The sequence below is a fragment of the Herpailurus yagouaroundi genome, unplaced genomic scaffold (genome assembly GCF_014898765.1).
Source record: "Herpailurus yagouaroundi ecotype Mexico unplaced genomic scaffold, PumYag 184, whole genome shotgun sequence".
Classification (NCBI taxonomy): Eukaryota; Metazoa; Chordata; class Mammalia; order Carnivora; family Felidae; genus Herpailurus; species Herpailurus yagouaroundi.
Window position 1 is genome coordinate 7,577,999 of NW_024412415.1, and position 22,174 is coordinate 7,600,172.

General features: G+C 38.0%; 1 protein-coding gene across 4 annotated transcripts in view; it reads left to right on the forward strand.

Moving 5' to 3' along the window:
• KNL1 (kinetochore scaffold 1) overlaps positions 1–22,174 on the forward strand; it is a 70,266-nt gene that overhangs the window by 41,291 nt on the left and 6,801 nt on the right. For all 4 annotated transcript variants that reach the window (XM_040492300.1, XM_040492298.1, XM_040492297.1 and 1 more), the window contains 10 exons: positions 169–236; positions 781–879; positions 9,160–9,275; positions 11,578–11,668; positions 12,904–13,020; positions 14,696–14,783; positions 18,209–18,286; positions 18,447–18,486; positions 19,503–19,604; positions 20,544–20,644. In XM_040492300.1, the coding sequence (XP_040348234.1) occupies positions 169–236; positions 781–879; positions 9,160–9,275; positions 11,578–11,668; positions 12,904–13,020; positions 14,696–14,783; positions 18,209–18,286; positions 18,447–18,486; positions 19,503–19,604; positions 20,544–20,644 (900 nt within the window). The remainder of the gene's footprint in view (positions 1–168; positions 237–780; positions 880–9,159; positions 9,276–11,577; positions 11,669–12,903; positions 13,021–14,695; positions 14,784–18,208; positions 18,287–18,446; positions 18,487–19,502; positions 19,605–20,543; positions 20,645–22,174) is intronic.

The following is a 22,174-nucleotide window of genomic DNA, read 5'->3' on the forward strand; positions in this document are numbered from 1 at the left end:
GCCTTAAAATTGTGATATACTTTGCACTATAAATGCCTCTCTTCCCCAAAAGATCCTAGTGGATATCTTCAATAGAATGAACCACACATACAAATCTGAATGATGGTTAAAATTAAGCTTACAATTCAGTTTTGACATGTTCATCTCCTGAATTTGCTTTACCTCTAGCACACCACAATAGTCAAATGGAATCACAGTTCCTCAGAGACACTATTTGTGAAGAGAGCTTGAAGGAGGTATGTTAAAATACTTAGGTTTCTGTTGCAACTGTTTTCCTCTTTTTGTTTTTAAATTTTTTTAGGGGAGCTTGGGTGGCTCAATCGGTTAAGTGTCCAAGTCTTTGATTTCGGCTCAGGTCATGAACTCACAGTTCAAGAAATCAAGCCTCAGGCTGATCAGCTCTCTCCCTCTCTCTCTCTCTGCCCCTCCCCTGCTCACTCTTTCTCTCTCAAAAAAAAAGAAACTTAAAAAAATGTTTTTTTAATTATGAAATATTTCAACTATACAGAAAACAAGTGTTTTTTATTAAGGACCCAGCATGTTCATTAGTCATATGGAGTAGAAATCACAATTAGAAGACCTATGTTTTATAATTTGTTCTTAATTCTATTGTTACTGAATAACATTAAGAAATACTATTAGATAAAATCTTTTCATGTATAGTACAGATATTTAGATATTTCCACAAATATACTGTAAGCTATTTAGAAACAAAGTAGGGTGTTATAGTCAAAAAGAACTCACTTTGAATAGTTGTGCAAACTTTTTTTCTTTCCTCAGAAACTCAAAGATGGGAAAATTACAATAAAGGAGTTCTTTATACTTCTTCAGGTCCACATTTTGATACAGAAACCCCGACAGAGCAATCTCCCAACCAGAGTAAGTGCAATTTCTTGACAAAATAGTTATCTCAGTCAAAGTGTATTGTAATTGTTTATCAGACTGCATCAAAATGTGTGTTCATACAAAACAGAAAAAGGATCTAAGGAAGCATATTTTCCTGCAGAAAGTTTTTCTATAGTAGGTATATTGTGCTTAGCATAAAAATTGATTTTTTGTAGTGTCATAGATTTTGATAAGGTGAAATTTTATTTTTTCTCATTCCTTGCTATGTATTTTGTCTTTGATCCTTTTTCTTGAACATATACTTTTTCACACTATTATAAAAATCCAAGTATAAAAAATTTTTAATAAACATTTTTCAAAATCAAAATTATGTAAGATTATACAATGTTTGAATTATATAATCAACAAACTCAATTTAAAAGATTAATAGAAAAATTTAATAGGAATATTTTTTTCTCTTAAGTCTGTCGAACATTTATAAAAATTAGTTATGCCCTTGACCACAAAGAAAGTATTAACAGACTGAAAAAAAATGGAGATTTTACAGACAATATCACCTGATCTTAATCCAATAAAATTAGAACTAATAAAAGGACTAAAACATTCTTAACCTTCTTGGAAATTGAGAAATACACTTGTAGATAACTGTGAGATCAGAGAGGGAATCAAGACCATTAAGAAAGCACAGTAAAGGAGAATATTTAATACAAATCTATGTGAAATACAGCAAAAATTATACTTAACAGCAAATTAAAAGTATTAGATATCATTGTTATTATAGGAGAGAACCTAAAAATAAAGGAATTTTTAATGCTCACTTTAAGAAATTGGAAAATGAGGGGCGTCTGGGTGGCCCATTTGGTTAAGCGTCTGACTCTTGATTTCAGCTCAAGTCATGATCTCATGGTTCATGAGTTCAAGCCCCGCATCGGGATCTGTGCTGTCAGCATGGAGCCTGCTTTGGATCCTCTGTCCTCCTCTCTGCCTCTGCCCCACTCATGCATGCGTATACACCATGCACTCACAAACTCTCTCAAAAATAAATATTGAAAAAAAAAAGGGGGCGCCTGGGTGGCTCAGTCGGTTAAGCGTCCGACTTCAGCTCAGGTCGTGATCTCGCGGTCTGTGAGTTTGAGCCCTGCGTCGGGCTCTGTGCTGACAGTTCAGAGCCTGGAGCCTGCTTCAGATTCTGTGTCTCTCTCTCTCTCTCTCTCTCTCTCTGACCCTCCCCTGTTCATGCTCTGTCTCTCTCTGTCTCAAAAATAAATAAACATTAAAAAATTTAAAAAAAAAAAAAAAAGAAAAAAAAAGAAATCGGAAAATGAACCATAAAATAATATCCATAAAACAGACATGAAGACAGAATTAATGCAGATAAATGGTAAAAGCTAATGAGACAGGAAACAAAAATTAGTAGAAAGAATAGCAAATCCAAAAACTGGTACTTTGAAAAAACAATAAAATAAGAAAACTCTTGAAGAGCCTAATTAAGAAAAAAAGACATGAGCATCTGGGTGACTTGGTCAGTTAAGAATCCAACTCTTGATTTCAGCTCCGGTCATCAGGTCATGATCTCACAGTTCATGCGATAGAGTCCCACAATTGGGCTCTGTGCTGACAGCCAAAGTCCGCTTGGGATTCATTCATTCTCTCTCTCTCTCTCTCTCTCTCTCTCTCTCTCTGTCTCTGTCTCTCTCTCTGACCCTCCCCTGCTTGTGCATGCATGAATGCATGCACTCTCTCAAAATAAGTAAATAAACATTTAAAAAAGAAAGAAAGAAAAAGAGCTAAAATATAGATGGTTGAGAAAGAAGACCTGTCCAGAGATTAAAATGATTTTTTTAAATCCATCAACTCTGACAACAAATTTTAAGACCCAGATGATTTTTTTTAATGTTTATTTATTTTTGAGAGACAGAGATAGACAGAGCGTGAGTTGGGGAGGGGCAGAGAGAGAGGGAGACACAGAATCCAAAGCAGGCTCCAGGCCCTGAGCTGTCAGCACAGAGCCTGATGCAGGGCTCAAACTCACAAGTGGTGACATCATGACCTGAGCTGAAGTTGGACGCTCAACCGACTGAGCCACCCAGGTGCCCCCAGATGATTTTTTAGCAAGATATAAATTACCGAAATTAACTTAAGACATGGAAAACTTTTATTCTCATCGAAAATTTTATTTTATAACTTACCACTAAAATTGTCACTAGAACCAGATGAGTTCTATCTAGCTTTTAAAGAATGAACCTACACAGGGGCACCTGGCTGATTTAGTCAGTAGAGGATATGACTCTTGAAGCCCCACACTGGGCATAGAGCTTTTAAAAAAGTTTTTGTTGGGGCACCTAGGTGGCTCAGTCAGTTGAACATCTGACTTGATTTCAGCTAAAGTCATGATCTCATGGTTCGTGAGTTTGAGCCCCTCATCGGGCTGTATGCTGACAGCATGGAGCCTGCTTGGGATTCCCTCTCTCTGCCCCTCCCCTGCTCATGCTCTGTCTCTCAAAATAAATAAACTTTTAAATAAATAAAAATAAAGTTTTTGTTTTAAATAATGAAGGGAGAGAGGGAAGGAAGAAGAAAGGAGGGACGGAAGGATGAATGAACCTACACATCTATGGGCATTTGGTTTATGAGAAAGATGCCAAAATCAAGTCTAAAAAGTTCCTGGGTGGCTCAGTCGGGTAAGAGTCGGTTTTGGCTTGTGTCATGATCTCGCGGCTTTGTGCGTTCCAGCCACATATCAGGCTCTGCGCTGGCAGCACAAAGCCTGCTTGGGATTCTCTCTCCCTCTCTGCCCCTCCCCCACTTGCACTATCTCTGTCTCTCAAAATAAGTAAACTTAAAAAAAAAAAGAACGTTTGTGCCACAAGTGATACCATCAAGAAAGTGAAAAGACAACCCACAGAATGGGAGAAAACATTGGCAAATCCTACATTTATAAAGGACTTGTATCTAGAATATATAAAGAACTTTTTCAACTCAATAATAAAAAAGACAACCTAGTTAAAAAACAGTCAAGAGAATCTAGGGGTGCCTGGGTGGCTCAGTTGGTTGAGCGTCTGACTCTTGATGCTGGCTCAGGTCATGACTTCATGGTTCCTGAGTTCAAGCCCTGTGTTGGGTTCTGTGCTGACAGCACAGAGCCTGCTTGGGATTTTGTCTCTTCTTCTCTCCGCCCCTTTCCTGCTTGCACTTTCACTGTCTCAAAAATAAACAAATAAGTAAAAACTTAAAAAAAAGAAAGTAGTCAAAGGGATCTGAATAAACATTTGTCTGAAGAACATATACAAAAGGCCCACAAGTAGAAGAAAACATGTTCAGCATCATTAGTCATTAAGGAAATGCAAGTTAAAACAGAAATGAGTTACCACTTCACAACTACTATGATGGCTGTAATCAAAAAGATAGGAAATAAAGTATTGGCAAGGATGTAGAGAAATTAGAATTTTCTTTCATACATTGCTGGTGGGAATGTAAAATGGTACAGCCACTTTGGAAAACAGTTTGGCATTTTCTCAAAAAGTTAAACATAGAACTATTATAAGATTCATCAATCCCACTTCTAAGTATATTCCCAAGAGAACTGGATATATACATCCACACAAAACTTGTACATGAGCACTATTCATAATAGCCAAAATGTGAACTTAGTGGTTTTTTGGGGCTGAAATGGGGGTGGAAGACAATGCAGAGTGACACCTAATGGGTACAGGGTTTCTTACAGGGGGATGAAAATGCTCTAAATTAGATTGTGGTTGATGATTGCACAACTCTGTGAATAAACGTTAAAAAATTATTTAATTGTATACTTAAATGTATGAATTATATGGTATGTGAATTAAACTTTAATAAAGCTGTTTAGAAAGAAATCAATTCCAGGAGAATTGTATATCTAAATGTGAAGTGTGAATCAAAGATGGAAAGTGAGAAAATGGGCACACATCTTTTGTGTCCCCAACCTCATTATTCTTATCACTATAGCTATCCACTAGATTCCCACTAGAATCTTCTTGTTTCACCTGTAGATGTGGAGTAGAAAGCTGCCTAGATGTGGATCCAGAGTCTACAACTTCTTAGGAAAAGCAGAAAGAGTACCAGGGGACTAGGAGAAAGCAGAGGGGAACTATACGAGCAGAGACGCTGCTGGCAGAAGAGGTGAAGAAGAGGACACTTAAGGAGCTAACCCTTAGGTTAGCTACCCTTAAGGTCTGAATCTTCCCCTTTCCTCTCAGGCCTTGCAGAGGTCAGGAGGATCAGTGTTAGGGAAATATATCTGGTAACAAACCCATAGAGATGGAAAGAGAGTTTATGCTATCCAGGAAAGAAATTTAAAATTCCAAAGTAGGGACAAGCCAAAGAGGTACATATGGACCATTGAAAATGAAGTTCACAGCTATGGGCGTCTGATCCAGGACTTGGATAACTATGAGTCTATTTTAGGGTGGAACCGAGGAAAGTGGTTTTTTTTCTCCTTCCTTTTTCTTTTCTTTCTCTTTTTTTGTTTTTTTTAAAGTAAGCTCTACACCCAACATGGGGCTTGAACTCACAGCCCCAAGATCAAGAGTCACATGCTCAGGATGCCTGGCTGGCTCAGTCAGAGCATCCAGCTCTTGATCTTGGGGCCGTGAGTTCAAGCCTAACGTTGGGTGTAGAGATTACATTTAAAAAAGTCACATGATCTACCAACTGAGCCAGCCAGGCACCCCTGAGGAGAATGTTCTTGAGGCAAGTGGGGAAGTGTGTGCTACCCCTTAGAGACACATATACAGCTCCCATATGTGTTTGCAGTTACAGGAGCTCAGAAGGCATCACCAGCAAATGGTGCTTTTGTAGTGTCCCATGATGCTCATTATGTGCAGGGAGTGCCTCAGGCAGAAGTACTATAATTTACACCCTCCTCAGGGATATCAAGGAACTATTGCAGGTACCCCTGCCAGGCCTGAAATAGCCAAGAGCTGATTGTGCATAAATTGGGTACTTAATCAAAATAGATAAGTCAGGGGAGGAGGGTCGCTGGTGTACATAGTCCTGGGTTCACGGTGCAGCAAATTAACCCAACTGTGCTTATGGCATGGACAGTTGCAGCCCATATGTACCCACAGTGCATGAGCCTGGTACCCATTGACACTTGTACTCCTGATGAATCTCTAGGAACATGGCCCTGTGTTTCACTGGTGGTTATGAAGGTTCAGGAGGAACCCTACCCTTTGTAAAGAGACTTTTATTATTATAGGAAATGTCAAACATAGACAAAAATAGAGAATAGTTCAATGATCTCCCCATGTATACATCACCAAACTTCAAAATTTATCAACTCTTGTTTTGTCTCTGCATTTCCCTGCCTCCTTCCTGTTATTTTGAACCAAATCCCAGGCATCATTTTCAATACATATCCCTAAAAAGATGAAGACTCATATTTTAAAAACATATCCAAACATAATAATCATACCTTAAAATGATTATTCAATCAGTATTTTTCTTTTCCTCATTGTCTTCAGCATTATCTTCCTTCCAGTTTACTAAATTGAGACCCAAATGAGGTCAAAATAATATAATTGGTTGATATCTTTAGTCATCTCCTAAACTGTAAGGTCCCATTCCATCTCTGTCTCCTTTTTTTTTTCTTTTTAGTGAAGAAACCAGGTTTATTATTATTATTTTTTTTTGTAGAGTTTACCACTAAATGGATTTTGCCAGCTGTGCACACCCAACGTTTATCTATCCTTTGTATTTTTTGTAAAGTGGCAGAAGCTTTATCAGATTCAGAGTTTTTCAAGTTCACTTTATAGTCCTTCTTCCATCAGGAAATAATGTGTGATGATGATGAATAGGCAGCCACTAATGATCATTATCTAGATCTAGTAATTAGGAGTTGTAAAGTAGTAGTTGTAAACTAATCTATCATTCATTTTTCATTTATTGTCCAAATACTTCTATAAAAAGAAATATTCCTTTACCCAAGCATTTGACTTCTATATGAAGGCATTTAGCCATTTTCCCAAGGAGGCCTGATTTCTTTGAGTGAAAAATCCTTGCTTTAAAACCACAGTCCGGGTGTGCCTCAGTTGCTTAAGCATCTGACTCTTGATTTCAGCTCAGGTCATGATCTCACAGTTTTGTGAGGTGGAGCCCCTCATTGGGCTCTGCACTTGCAGCTCAGAACCTGCTTGGGATTCTTTCTGTCTCCTCTCATTCTTCCCCTCCCCTACTCATGCTCTCTCTGTCACTCTCGAAACAAAAATGTAAATTAAAAAAAGCACAATCTGGGGAGCACCTGGGTGGTTCAGTCAGTTGAGCATATGACTCTTAATTTCAGTTCAGGTCAAGATCCTGGGGCTGTGGGGTGAAGCCCTGTGTCCATCAAGCTCTGTGCTGAGCATGGAGCCTGCTTGGGATTCTCTTTCTCTCCCTCTGCCCCCTCCCCCTACCTCTCTCTCTCTCTTCCAAATTAAAACAAAAAACAAAAAAACAACAACAAAAAAACATAATCTGTGTTCTAGTGTTGCCATTTCTTTTTGAGCCAGTGTGTATGGAGCTTTGATTTTTATTTATAAATCTAGCCTTAAATATACCTTTAAGAAAGAGAATCAACTTCAGTTATAATTGATCTTAGCATTTTTTATACTTTATAAGTACTTTACTTAGTACTTTTATGTTTTATTTTATACTTTCTAGTAAATACTTCTAGTATCTGCTAGAAGATGTGTTAGAGACAGAGAAAGGAAATTAAAACCTCATTCAGTTCTTTTTAATTTATCAAATAAAAGTAGAAAGTGAGAAGAAGCTAACATTTTGTTAGAACACTTTATCAGGCTCTGGACTTGAGTAACCTTTAAAAAAAAAAACCTTTTACCATAATCTTGAGAGGCTGGTCAATATTGTGCCCATTTTATAGATGAGGAGACCAACTCTTAGAGTGGTAAAATGACTTATTCTGTGCCATACTGCCTATGAATAATGGGCAGTTGTGAGATTTTGTTTGGTTTGGTTTTTATATGTTATGTGATGTAAGGAGCTGACTTGGTTTTTCCATTACTGCATCAAGGACATCAAAAAGTCATTGGATTTGGGATGCCTGGCTGGCTCTGTTGGAAGGTCAAATGACTCTTGATATCAGGGTTCTGAGTTTGAGCCCCATGTTCAATGTAGAGATTAAAAGTAAAATTGAGGCAGCTGGGTGGCTTAGTCAGTTGAGCATCCGACTTCAGCTCAGGTCATGAACTCATGGTTTGTCAGTTAAGCTCCACATCAGTCTCACAGCTGTCAGTGCAGAGTGCACTTCAGCTCCTCTGTCCCCCTCTCTCTCTGCACCTCCCCCGTTCATGCCCTCCTTCTCTCTCAAAAATAAATAAACATTTAAAAAATAAAGATATGGGTGCTTGGGTGGCTTAGTCAGTTAAGCATCCAGCTTCAGCTCAGGTCATGATCTCAAGGTATATGAGTTCAAGCCCTGCATCAGGCTCTGTGCTGACACCTCAGAGCCTGGAGCCTGCTTTGGATTCTGTGTCTCCCTCTTTCTCTGCCCCATCCCCACTCAAACTCTGTCTCTCTGACTCTCAAAAAAAAAAATTTTTTTTTTAAATAAAAATAAAATCTTTTTTTATTTTTTTTTTAATTTATTTATTCTGAGAGAGAGAGAGAACAGGAAGGGCAGAGAGAGAGGAAGAGAGAATTACAAGCAAGCTCCACACTGGTAGCACAAAGCCTGACGCGGGGCTTGAACCCACAAACTGCAAGATCATGACCTGAGCTAATAGCCAGAGTCAGATGCTTAACTGACTGAGCCACCCGGGTGCCCCAAAAATAAAATCTTAAAAAAAAAAAAAAATCATTGGATTAGAGCTATAAAACGTTTTTAAAAATAACCATATTTTTACTACCTTATTTTATATATGCCAGAAAATTTTGAATCTAAACTGAGACACAAGTATGGATTAGAGCTAGAGAATGGGAGTTGAAAAGAAAAATCTGGGAAACTGGCATCTTTTTTCTTTCTTTTAATGAAAGAGTTCCTGATAAGTTTGAACTTTTAGGTATTGATTTTCTTAAAAAAACACATAACCATTTTCAAACCACTTTGACTCGCATGTGAATGGAACATCCACTAAACAAATGTAGGAAATGGACTTTGACGTCAGAGACTTGAATTCAAATTCCAACTACTAGATTATTGGGTATATCAATTTCATAGGGTAATCAAATTTTTCTTTTATGACTTTTTAAAATAAGCACTCTGAAACGTGAAACAGTTTTTAAACATGGTTTTATCTTCAAACTACCAGTTTTGAGGGACTGATTTTCTTTTTTTTCCAGTTTACTGTAAACACACCACCTACTCCAGAAGACGTGATGTTAAGTCAATATGTTTACCGACCCAAGATACAGATTTATAGAGAAGATTGTGAGGCTCTTCGCCAAAAGATTGAAGAGTATGAAAGTTTTCGTTTTTGTGTGTGTTTCATTGGATGGGTGAATAATCTGTGTGATAAGGTTTTGATTAGAATAACACTGGCACAGGAAAAAGTTCATGGCATTAACTGGCAGTGTGATATGGTATATAGGAAAGAGTCAGCTTTGTAGTCAGACAGATTAAAGCTCAATCCTGGCTACAGCACTAGCTGTGTAACTTTATGTGTCATTTAACCATCATTTCCACATCCATAAATTAGGGATAACGATACATACGCAACAGGCAAAATGAGCAGAGGAAATAATGTATATAAAATGTCTTGATGCCATTCTTAGCAAAAAGTACATCCTCAATAAACATTAATTATTAGATTATGATATCATAAATTGATTGCAAAAGAACATCTTCAAAAAAGAAGATAGATAATACCCTTTAGAGATTTATATAGAGTGCCTGAAATCAAGATTGACTTTGGGTTTATAATTTTATCTCATTTGCCCTTGATTTGCATTATGAAAGACCATGGTAGTAGACTGTTGCTCAGTGCTTTGGTGTATGTAGATGCAGCACAATAATTTATAAATTAGGTATATCTAGATTCCCTCAGGTAAATTAGGACTTACAATCCAAAATATATTTATATCCTAGTTATCTAGAACTATCCAATTAAATTTGAACCAATCTGGGGCGCCTGGGTGGCTCAGTCGGTTGGGCAACCGACTTCGGCTCAGGTCATGATCTCATGGTTTGTGGATTCAAGCCCTACATCAGGCTCTGTGCTGACAGCTCGGAGCCTGGAGCCTGCTTCAGATTCTGTGTCTCCCCTCTCTCTACCCCTCCCCTGCTCATGCTCTGTGTCTCTCTGTCTCTCAACAATGAATAAACGTTTAAAAAAAATTTTTTTTTAAATTTTTTGAACCAATTTAACAAACAGAAAAGAAAATAATTTTTAGGGGCACCTGGGTGGCTCAGTCGGTTAAGCATCCAACTTGTCCAGCTTCAGCTCAGATGATCTCGCGGTTCATGAGTTCAAGCCCCACATTGGGCCATCGGGCTCTGCTGACAGCTTAGAGCCCGGAGCCTGCTTCAGATTCTGTGTCTCCCTCTCTCTCTGCCCCTCCCCCATTTGTGCTCTGTCTCTCAAAAATAAATATTTATTTTAAAAAAATTTTTTAATCATTTTAAAAAAATTATGTAGTTTTAAAACTAGAAACTTAAGATGCTATTAAATTATAACACCACAGATTTGCCTGATCCTGTTTTTTCATTCAACTATATATTGAACACCTACTATCTGCCAGGCACTATACTAAGTACTAAGGTTCGGGGCACTTGTGTAGCTCAGTCAGGTAGTATCCGACCAACTCTTGGTCTCAGCTCAGGTCTTGATCTCAGGGTGATGAGTTCAAGCCCCACATTGGGCTCCACACTAGGTGTGAAACCTCCTTAAAATTTAAAAAAAGAGGGGCACCTGGGTGGCTTAGTCGGTTAAGCGTCCGACTTCGGCTCAGGTCATGATCTCGCGGTCCGTGAGTTCAAGCCCCGCGTTAGGCTCTGTGCTGATAGCTCAGAGCCTGGAGCCTGTTTCTGATTCTGTGTCTCCCTCTCTCTCTGACCCTCCCCCATTCATGCTGTCTCTCCCTGTCTCAAAAATAAATAAACGTTAAAAAAAAAATTTTTTTTTAAAAAAAGAAAAAGTATTGGTGTTCATCACTGAACAAGACAGAAAAGTTTCTTATCTTCATGTTTTTTAAAAGAGTTGAGTGCCTCAGATTTGTCTGAGAATGTTTTATTTTGAATAAAATAAGATCATGCATACAATGTGCAGTATGTTTAGATGTGCTCTACTATCTGATTTTACACCTATACTCCTGTATATAATATCTTCTAACTCTGATAGAAATGTATTCTACTTACTAACAAGAGACTAATATGTAACTTTACTACTTTTACAAATGCTATACTATAAAGGTGAGATAAGACTGAGCTGAATGGGAACTTTTACTTAAAATAATAGCTACAACTTGACAATAATTACGCATTGATAGGCCTTAAAGATTCTTTAAAAGCAACATGTTTTCATGTTAGACCAAGTTGCTTGAGAATAAGGTTTGTGAGAAGTTTTTATGATTCATAGCATTCTTGAACTGTTCTACAAGTGTTGAAATAATGAAGCTGACCACTGTTCTTGAGTAAATGTCCCTTTTTTTTTAAGGTAGAAAAGAATTTGGAAGAATCAAATTAATTATGCCTGTAAATCTGTGTTGATTCATTCTAGCTGACTTCTGAACCCTGAGCTAATTAACTTTTCTATATTTTAGATTAAAGCTATCTGCACTGAACCAGGATAAACTGTTGACTGATGTAAATAGGAACCTGTGGGAAAAAATGAGACACTGCTCTGATGAGGAGGTATTTTTGTCTCATTTTCTGAATGGGAATCAGTATACACATTTTGAACACAGTTTATTGTGAAATAAGTAACTGTTACGTGGTAATTAGTGATGAGTTCTTTAACTTCTCAGGTATAATATGTTATCAAGGTTTTAATTTAATTATATATGAATAATTGTTAATATATAATTTTTCAAACCTGAAATGACTAATTTAATAATAGGAAATATATTTGAAGTTTATTTACAATTTCCTCCTACTTGTTTTCCTTTCACTTAGATTTAGATGAGGAAAAGATTTACTTTAATTGGTTAAATAATAAGCAACACATTTTATATGTGCTCTAATATATTAAGAGTTTTTTTAGGGGCGCCTGGGTGGCGCAGTCGGTTGAGCGTCCGACTTCAGCCAGGTCACGATCTCGCGGTCCGGGAGTTCGAGCCCCGCGTCGGGCTCTGGGCTGATGGCTCAGAGCCTGGAGCCTGTTTCCGATTCTGTGTCTCCCTCTCTCTCTGCCCCTCCCCCGTTCATGCTCTGTCTCTCTCTGTCCCAAAAATAAATAAAAAACGTTGAAAAAAAATTTTTTAAAAAATAAAAAAAAAGAGTTTTTTTAAATTAACTAAGAACCTGTTATTTTCTAACTTGTAATATGAATAAATGAATGAGAAACAGGAATTAGGGGTGCCTGGGTGGCTCAGTCGTTTGAGCATCTGACTCCAGCTCAGGTCATGATCTCACTGCTTGTGAGTTCAAGACCCGTGTCAGCCTCTGTGCTGACTGCTCGCATCTCAGAGCCTGGAGCCTGTTTCGGATTCTGTCTCTGTCTCTCTGCCCCTCCACCACTTGTGCTCTGTCTCTCTCTCTCTCTCAAATATAAATAAACATAAAAAAAACTTTTTTAAGCAGGAATTAAAACTGAAATCATTGGTTCTGTTCTTAAACTATTAAATATGATTAAATTTGCAAATGAGGGGACATCTGGCTGGCTCTCAACTCTTGGAGCGTATGACTCTTGATCTTGGGTCAGGAGTTTGAGTCCCACATTAGGCACAGAGATTACTTAATTTAAATGAATGAATGAGTTTTTGTTTTTTGTTTTTTTTAAGATTTGCAAATGAGAAATGCCCTGCCTTAGGAATCAGTGTAGGATGGGCAAAGCTTAGCACATAGCAGCTGATCCAGCCTTTCCAGACCATTTGCCTTTTCTAACTCACTTGTTTTAGGGCATTATAACCTTTGACTTTCTCTTGCAGCTGAAGGCCTTTGGAATTTACCTGAACAAAATAAAGTCACGTTTTACCAAGATGACTAAAGTCTTCACTCACCAAGGAAAAGTGGCTCTCTACAGCAAGCTGGTACAGTCAGCTCAGGTAATTTGACACAGCTAACAGCATAGAAAGAAAGGTCTATTAAAGTTACTTTATAGTGGTTATAGGATATGAAGAATGTTTCTTCGGAGAGACATGTGAATGAGACTTGGGCATAAATTTACAATGGTTCATAAGAGGTGGAGTTCAATTTATCAAAAGTGGGAAATCCAGAGTCACCTGGTTGGCTCAGTCAGTGGAGCATGCAACTCTCAATCTCAGAGTCATGAGTTCAAGCCCCACGTTAGGCATGGAGCCTACTTTAAAAAAAAAAAAAAAGGAAATCTGAATAATTCTAGAATATATTTACTAATATGGGCCTATGTCTCATCTCAAATGTTGAGGTAAAACAATGTAGGATTCTGATCTTCTATTGCTAAGGACTGTACTGTAGTATTGTCTTCCTCATAGTCCATACCCATCTATGAATGTATGTGCATGTTTATTTTTAGGTTTGTATGTATGTAAGTAAGCAAGCAAGCTCTATGCCCAATGTGGGGCTTGAACTCACGACCCCTAGATCTAGAGTTGCATACTCTACTGACTCAGCCAACCAGTGCTCCTGTGTGTGCATGTTTAAAGTAGCATTTCCCAAAATGATGATACTTTAAGAAAGGCTCTTCATAAAAAATTTTTCATTTGGCAAATAACTCTGAGAAATGTCACATGCCATATCCTTCCTTTGGAGAAAAAATAGCATATTAAAGTCTAAACTCAGAATTTTTTTTTTTAAGTCTAAAAAGAACAAAAAATGCTTTAATTCTATTCAATGTTTTCCATATTTATTTGACCATAGAACATTTTTTTAAGAATTATTTTTTTGGGGGCGCCTGGGTGGCGCAGTCGGTTAAGCGTCCGACTTCAGCCAGGTCACGATCTCACGGTCCGTGAGTTCGAGCCCCGTTCATGCTCTGTCTCTCTCTGTCCCAAAAATAAATAAACGTTAAAAAAAAAAAAAAAAAAAAAAAAGAATTATTTTTTTGGGGGGGCGCCTGGGTGGCTCAGTCAGTTGAGCTTCCGACTTCAGCTCAGGTCATGATCTCACGGTCTGTGAGTTCGAGCCCCATGTCAGGCTCTGTGCTGACAGCTCAGAGCCTGGAGCCTGCCTTGGATTCTGTGTCTCCTTCTCTCTCTGACCCTCCCCCATTCATGCTCTGTCTCTCTCTGTCTCAAATAAACATTAAAAAAATTTTTTTTTAATTTAAAAAAGAATTCTTTTTTTTTTTTAAAGTAATATATATTAACATGGAAATGCTGGAATAAAGGAAAGTACAAAAAATGGGTTTATATGAATCTGTTATGTATGCCTTTTTTTTTTAATGTTTATTATTTTTGAGAGAGTGCATGTGAGAGCAGGGGAGGGGCCGAGAGAGAGGGTGACAGAAGATCTAAAGTGGGCTCTGTGCTGACAGCAGAGAGCCCGATGTGGGGCTCAGACTTATGAACCATGAGATCATTGAGCCAAAGTTGAATGTTTAACCGACCAAGTCACCTTGACACGCCTGTTATGTATGCTTTTTAAAAACATCTTAAGTCCAGACTTGAAGCTTTGACCTTCGTTTCAAGATTTTCCTGTTCATGGTATAGACAAAGCAGTAGGTCAGTAAGTTTAACCATTTATAATGTTAAAGTGTTTTGTTTAGAGGTTTAACTTAACAGTGTAATATTGTATTTTTAGAATGAGAGGGAGAGATTTCAGACAAGGATAGATGAAATGAACAACATACTTAAGAAGATTGAGAAATGTCTCACTGAGGTGGAAATAGGTAAAGTATTTTGAACACTTTCCCAAAGGTAGTTTAATTTTACCTAAAAGCTTCCCTACGGTACAGATTGCTGGTATCACTATGCTGAAGCCTTGTATTAGCAATTTGAGACATTAGAGCAAAATAAAGCTCTTTACCTGTGGTCATCTATAACACAATCAACAAGAGATGCCCAAGATAATAAACCTCTTTAGAAAGTTCTTCATAACCTAGACTATAATCTTATTTTTTTAATAGATGAACTTATTATCTCCATTTGGAAAATAGCTGTCCTTTTAGTTTGACCTCTCATATTCCCGATTTGTTAGTATTGTTGTCCTGCAGTGCTTTCTCATAAATCACAAAATTCCACATAATCATCAAATTTAGAAGCTCTTAGTCCTTAGCTATCTTGACCTCCTTCAGCATTTGACACTGATGATTATTCTCTTCCTTCTGAATCTTTCATCTCCCTAAACCTCTATGATTTTGTACCACCGTGACTCTTTTTTTTTCTGACTATTCCTTTTAGCTTCTCTGTTGCTCTCTCTCCAACTTCTTTTGTAGGCCTTTAGATTTTATCATCTACTCATTTCTATATTCTCTCCTTCATGCTTTCATCTGCCTTAACATTTGTGTTTGTATGATTTCCAAATTCAGTTAAATTCATCATTTGTTGAACACCTGCTGCATGCCCGATACTATGTTTAGCCTCCGAAAAAAAGATATTATAAACACAGATTTTTGCCCTTAAATAGCTTATAATTATTCTGAGTGAGGTCATCTTTAGCCTCTCTCTTGAGTTCCAAACTTAACATTTCTAGTTTCTTGCTGAACCTTTATGCAAATATGTCTTTAAGCACCTTAAGGATATTGTTATTTCCAAAATTAAATCTGAAAATCTGCTCTCCCTATGATGTTTCTCATCTCTGTTAATGGCATCACTATTGTTACATACTGTAAACAGCTAAAAACTTTCATTGTCTTTGAGTCTCTCTAATCAGGTCCTGTCATATCTGCTTCTTCAGCATCTCGTATTCTTTCCCATTCCCATTACGGCTATCATCAATTCTGACACGCTATTCCAAGTCTTCTAACTAATCTTTCTGTACTCTTTTTTTTTAAGTTTATTTACTTATTTTTTTGAGAGAGATGGTGAGCAGGGGAAGGGCAGAGAGAGAGAGAGGGAGACAGAGAATCCCAAGCAGGCTCCACACTGTTAGCACAGAGCCCCTCACGGGACTCGAACTCACAAATCATGAGATCATGGCCCGAGATGAAACCAAGAGTCAGACGCTTAACCAACCAAGCCACCTAGGCACCCTGCAATGTTTCTACACTCTTAATTTCATCCTACCTCCTTCTAGTCCAACCTGCGCATTGCTGCCAGATTAAATAATTATGAAGAACAGTTTTCATTATGTTACTCCCTTCACAAACTTCTTTCCATTTATAACAATAAAGTCCAAACACCTGAGCTTGACATTTACATTCTCCACAATAATTTTTAGGTCTTCCTTTCTTACATGATTTACTATTATTCTTCTATTATGCATCCCAGATTCCAACCAAATCTTGTCATCTCTATGCAGTCTTGCTATTTTGTCTTTGCTAATGCATTTTCCTTCTGTTTTCTACCAAAGGAAGCAGTCCTTATCTCCCTTGAGCTCCTGTAGCTGTTTTATTAGTCCTTCTTGTAGTATACATCTACTTGTAATTACAGTTATTTTTATATAGCTATCTCCCTAATGTGTAAGCTCCATGGAAGCAAAGATCAGCTTTCATTTTTCTCCATATCCTTCAGAGTTCTTAGTACTATGCTTTGCATTGAGCAAGTGCCTAGTACGTGTTTTGAGCATTGAGCAAGTGCCTAGTAGTGAGTGTATGAATTCCATAATCTTAAGACTCCTACTACTCATGCCCTACTCCTTTGTTCATTACCTTTCTTTCTACTTCACATACGAAAAACAAGCTATTAGGTCAGAACTTTTGAACTTCCTACTTCCAAACAAATCAAACTTTTATATATCTATATCCATTCTTTCATTATTCCTTTCTTTTCCCTAAGACCAATCTGTCCACCTAAACTTCAGTTCCATCCCCTCTTCTCAGGAATTTCATATCACTGATTTTCCCTTATCTCTTACATATTCAACCTTTCTGCCTCCTCTCTGAAGGATATATTCACCTCTCTCTTATCTTTAAAATACCAAAAACCACACTTCTTTCTCTAGATACCACTGACAAATAGCTATTTCTTTCTCATTCCTTCATTATGCCTTGAGCAAATATACTGAGTACCTATGTTGTGCCATGTACAGTGCTCAATGCTTAGAATACTATGGTGATTAAACACAAAAACTTTATGGCCCTGTGGAGCTTCTCATCTAGAAAAGAATATAAGAATTAAATAATTTAGGGCACCTGCATGGCTCAGTCAGTTAAGCATCTGACTCTTGGTTTCAGCTCAGGTCTTGATCTCACGGCTTTGAACCTTGTGGTTTCAAACCCCCTGCTGGGCTCTGAGCTGCCTGTGTGGAGCCTGCTTGGGATTCTCTCTCTCTCCCTCTCACTGTCTCTCTCTGCCTCTCCCCAACTTGCTCTGTCTCTCCCAAAATAAATAAATAAGCTTAAAAATAATAATTTTATGTTAAGTGCTGTGAGAGAGGTTACACGGTGCTGTAAGGTCCTGAAACAAATCTAACCTAGTCAGGTCCGGAGGAGCTTCTCTCTGTGGAAATGGCTTTTAAGTTAAGATCTGAAAAATGAGGAGGATTTAAAGTGAGGAAGGGAAAGCAGACTATTTAATATGAATAACACACACAGAAGTTCTTCTATGGGAAAGAATGTAACAAGTATAAGGATCTGAAATAAGGCCAATGTTGGCTAGAATAGAGAAAGTGCAAGAGAGAACATGATTCAGATAAAGCTGGAGATGTCAGCTTTGCGGGCCTGGGCAAGGAGGGCCCCTTAAGGAGGTTTGACTTTTTCTGAGAACAGTGAGCAACCTTGAAGAGTATTAAGCATTGGCTGCAATGTAGAGATGGAATTTGAATAGATGAAGAGTAAATGTAAGAAGTTAAGTACTTATTGGAAATGTGCACACATGCTTTTGTGTATGTGTATCTGTTCCTGTTTCTTGTCCATGGGGTTGCCTAACAATAACTTCAACATATGCAATTATATGTAAACAATTTCTACCTCAGAGTGGCCTATGAGAAGCTGCTGTTGGAGATCATTGCATGTGGCTCATAGTTCACTTGTCTGCCGCTAGAAGCAAGTCTTTGTATGAAATTATAAGTATAGCTCAGTGCTTTATTGGCAAGGAAAGGTGGGGAATGATGACTATTTGTGAAATACTGTTAACACTTCATTTGGGGACCATCTTTTTTTCTCATCTCTGGTTATTTTTGACTGAGTTATTCTAATGCACATTGCCTACTTAGAAACTAAGAATTTGGAGGATGAAGAGAAAGACAATCCTATGGAAGAATGGAATTCAGAAATGAGAGCTGCAGAGAAAGGTAACTGAATTAATTAAGAAGATAAATGGGGGAAAAAACAAGCATTTTCTGTTTATTTAGGTGAGATAAAGTGATACAGAATTTTCAATAGAACAGATGATTTTTTGTAGCAACATTTTAATGTGTCCATTCTGACAGATTTTTTTTTTTTTCCCTAAAGAACTGGAACAGTTGAAAACTGAAGAAGAAGAGCTCCAAAGGTCAGCTTCAACTGGAGTGTTAGAAAATAGGCTAAACTTTGCAAGGCTAAATGGCTTCCTACCTCTAAAAACTGACAAGATTAGGCACATGAATATTGAATTAAGACTGACTCCAGGGCTGGGGCGCCTGGGTGGCGCAGTCGGTTAAGCGTCCGACTTCAGCCAGGTCACGATCTCGCGGTCCGTGAGTTTGAGCCCACGTCGGGCTCTGGGCTGACGGCTCAGAGCCTGGAGCCTGTTTCTGATTCTGTGTCTCCCTCTCTCTCTGCCCCTCCCCCGTTCATGCTCTGTCTCTCTCTGTCCCAAAAATAAATAAACGTTGAAAAAAAAATTAAAAAAAAAAAAAAAAAAAAAAAAAAGACTGACTCAGGGCTTCTGTTCCACGTTGAACTTGACCTGTCTTAGTTGGCAGTGTTTTCTAAGCACTTACGGGGCATTAATCCAAGGTAGTATTTCTCAAGCTTGAATAATATCGGGATCCTTTTAAAGAAAATAAACCTAGCATTAAACTGTTTTTATATTGTACTTTTTTTTTTTTTAAGTTTATTTACTTACTTTGAGGGAAAGAAGACAGAGAATCCCAAGTAGGCTCCATACTGTCACTGCAGAGCCCAACATGGGGCTCACTCCCACAAACCATGAGATCAAGACTGAGTGGAAATCAAGAGTTGGATCCTTAACTGCCTGAGCCACCCAGGCGCCCCAAAATGAAAAGTAAATTTTAATAATAATATTAAAGAATGTGCAAACCATCAAAGATGCAAACCTTCATGGATCCTAATTTTGAGAACCATTGGTTTAAGCCTTTCCTAATTAGACCCTCACTTCTAAATTAATGCTTATTAAAAAAAAAAAAAACACAAGAAAAAAAAAACTAAGAAAACAAAAATGGATGCCATTCACTTCACTGGGGAACCATCTAGCATGTGACTTCTTCTCATAAACCTTTTATTTTTATGGAGTCCAAATTCTCTGACAACAGCCTTATCTCTCTGATTACCTGCTATGATTTGCAGAAATCTCTTAGAACTGGAAGTACAGAAAGAGCAGACCCTTGCTCAAATAGACTTCGTGCAAAAACAAACAAATAGAACTGAAGAGCTACTGGATCAGTTGAGGTAAGGAAAAGCAGGTGTCATTAGTTTGTGTTTTACCCTGTGCCTTTGTAGTTGGCTAACCTATTATAGCAGTTGACATGTGTTTTTAACATGTATCACTGTTGTTTTTTTTAAGTTTATTTATTGATTTTGAGAGAGAGCCCGCATACAGTGGGAGAGGGGCAGAGAGAGAGGGAGAGAGAGAGAGATTCCCAAGCAGGCTCTGCACTGCCAGCACAGAGCCTGACATGGGGCTTGAAACCACAAACCAGGACTCAAACCCGGGGCTTGAACGCTTGAACCTTGAAATCATGACCCGAGCCAAAATCAAGAGTTGGACACTTAACTGACTGAGCCACCCAGATGCCCCTGTGTATCACTATCTTTAACCCGTAATACAACCTCAAAAAGAGTCAATGTACGCAACACCAAGCTGAAAGGATACAAGGTGGGAAAGCTATGAAATTATCATTTTAAAATATTTAACACTTTATATTGCCTATACTTGGGTTTTCTCTGATGCAGAACTCAAAATTGGGTCAATTCTTTCAAAAGCATATTTGTACATTCACGGTATTTGAATCAAAATATTTGATTATCTCTCAAGCCAGCAAAAAACTTCAGCAAATATTGCTGGCACTCTTTATGTGGTATCAAAAGTTAAGTCTTCTCTGGGGCGCCTGGGTGGCGCAGTCGGTTAAGCGTCCAACTTCAGCCAGGTCACGATCTCGCGGTCCGTGAGTTCGAGCCCCGCGTCGGGCTCTGGGCTGGTGGCTCGGAGCCTGGAGCCTGTTTCCGATTCTGTGTCTCCCTCTCTCTCTGCCCCTCCCCCGTTCATGCTCTGTCTCTCTATGTCCCAAAAAAAAAAAAAAAAAAAAAAAAAGTTGAAAAAAAAAAAAGTTAAGTCTTCTCTTCTTTTACTTCAGAAAAAAATTTTTGTCTTTGTTTATTTCTCTCCAGCGTGTCTGAGTGGGAAGTCATCGAGTGGAGTGATGATCAAGCTGTGTTCACCTTTCTTTATGACACAATAGAACTTACCATCACCTTTGGAGAGCCAGCAGGTGAGTAGCAAAAGTAATTCCTCTGCAGAAAAATGTATGGATAAACTCACTAAGGAGTCCAATCTTTATTTTACTACAATAATAACTATTGACATAATGAAATGAAAGCACACTAGAAGAAGCGATTATTTTAATTTACGATAATAGGATTTTATTTTATTAGATAGAGAATAAAATAAAAATTCAACTGATGAAAGTTGACCTTTGTTGAATCACATTAGATGATAGAAATTTTACATATCCAAATAATGGATCAATATGCTATTTGCATCTATTTATTCTGGCTTCCTTTTTTCCATCTGTCTTTTTTGATAGACTTACTCTAATGGCTGGTGACACTTGTTTTGTTTTGTTTTGTTTTGTTTTGTTTTGTTTTGTTTTGAGAGAGAACATGAGCAGGGGAGGGGCAGAGAGAGAGGAAGACAGAAGGTCCAAAGCAGGCTGTCTGCTGACAGTAGCCAGCCTATTGTGGGGCTTGAACTTACGAACCGAAGCTTGAGTTCATGACTTGAGCTGAAGTTGGATGTTCAGCCAACTGAGCCACCCAGGCACCCCTTGATATTTTATTTTATTTTTTTTTGTACTTAAATTAACCTGAAAAGTTCATTGGAAGTTCTGTATATATTGGTAGGCTTAACAGAGTCTTTGGAATCACTATATGGTAACGGAACAGAGTCCTAGCTATTTTGTTAAGAGGCTCCTGTCGGTGTCTTTAGGTCTTTTCTCTGAAAAATTTCAGCATAGCAAACCAAACTTCACATTTTTCCAGTCTCCACACATGATTCTCCTTAAAATTTCCTTTTCTCAAAGAATATCAACAACTTCAGTCCAGGTCCAAAATTAAATGTTTATTTGTTTGTTTGTTTGCTTGTTTATTTTGAGAGAGAGAGAGGGTGGGGGAGGAGTGGGTAGAGTGAGAGGGAGAGAGAGAGAGAGAATGCCAAACAGACTCTGCACTCAAGCCACCCACATGCTCTAGTCCAGGTCCAAAATTAAAACAGGAATCACTCTTTACCTCTATATTTTATCCCTTGCCAGGCATATCTAATCATCAATAAGACTTACTGATTTTAATTTCTTAATACTGATCCACTTTTCTTCATTTCCTATCAATAGTCATTTCTAACCAAATGACTACAATAACATTCAAACTGGCCTTTCTGGATCTTCTCCTTTTCCCCTCCAATTCATCTTCCTTCCTGCAGCTATGGGGATTGGGGATTGTTAAAAATCTGATTATGCACCAAATACTCTTAGACTAATGATCAAAATATTTTCTATGAACTGTAACATCTTGCAAGAATTTAATTTTTCCTCCCTTTCCTGCCTCATCTTAAACTATTCTCTGCACTTTGGCACATGGATTTCTTTCATTTCCCTTTTTTTTTTTTTTTTTTTAAAGTAGGCTCCACACACAATGTGGGCCGTGAACTCACAACCCTGAGAATCAAGGGTCTCATGCTCTGATGACTGGCCAGCCAGGCACCCCTCTTTCATTTCTTTAAAAGATCATGGTCTTTTTATGGTCAG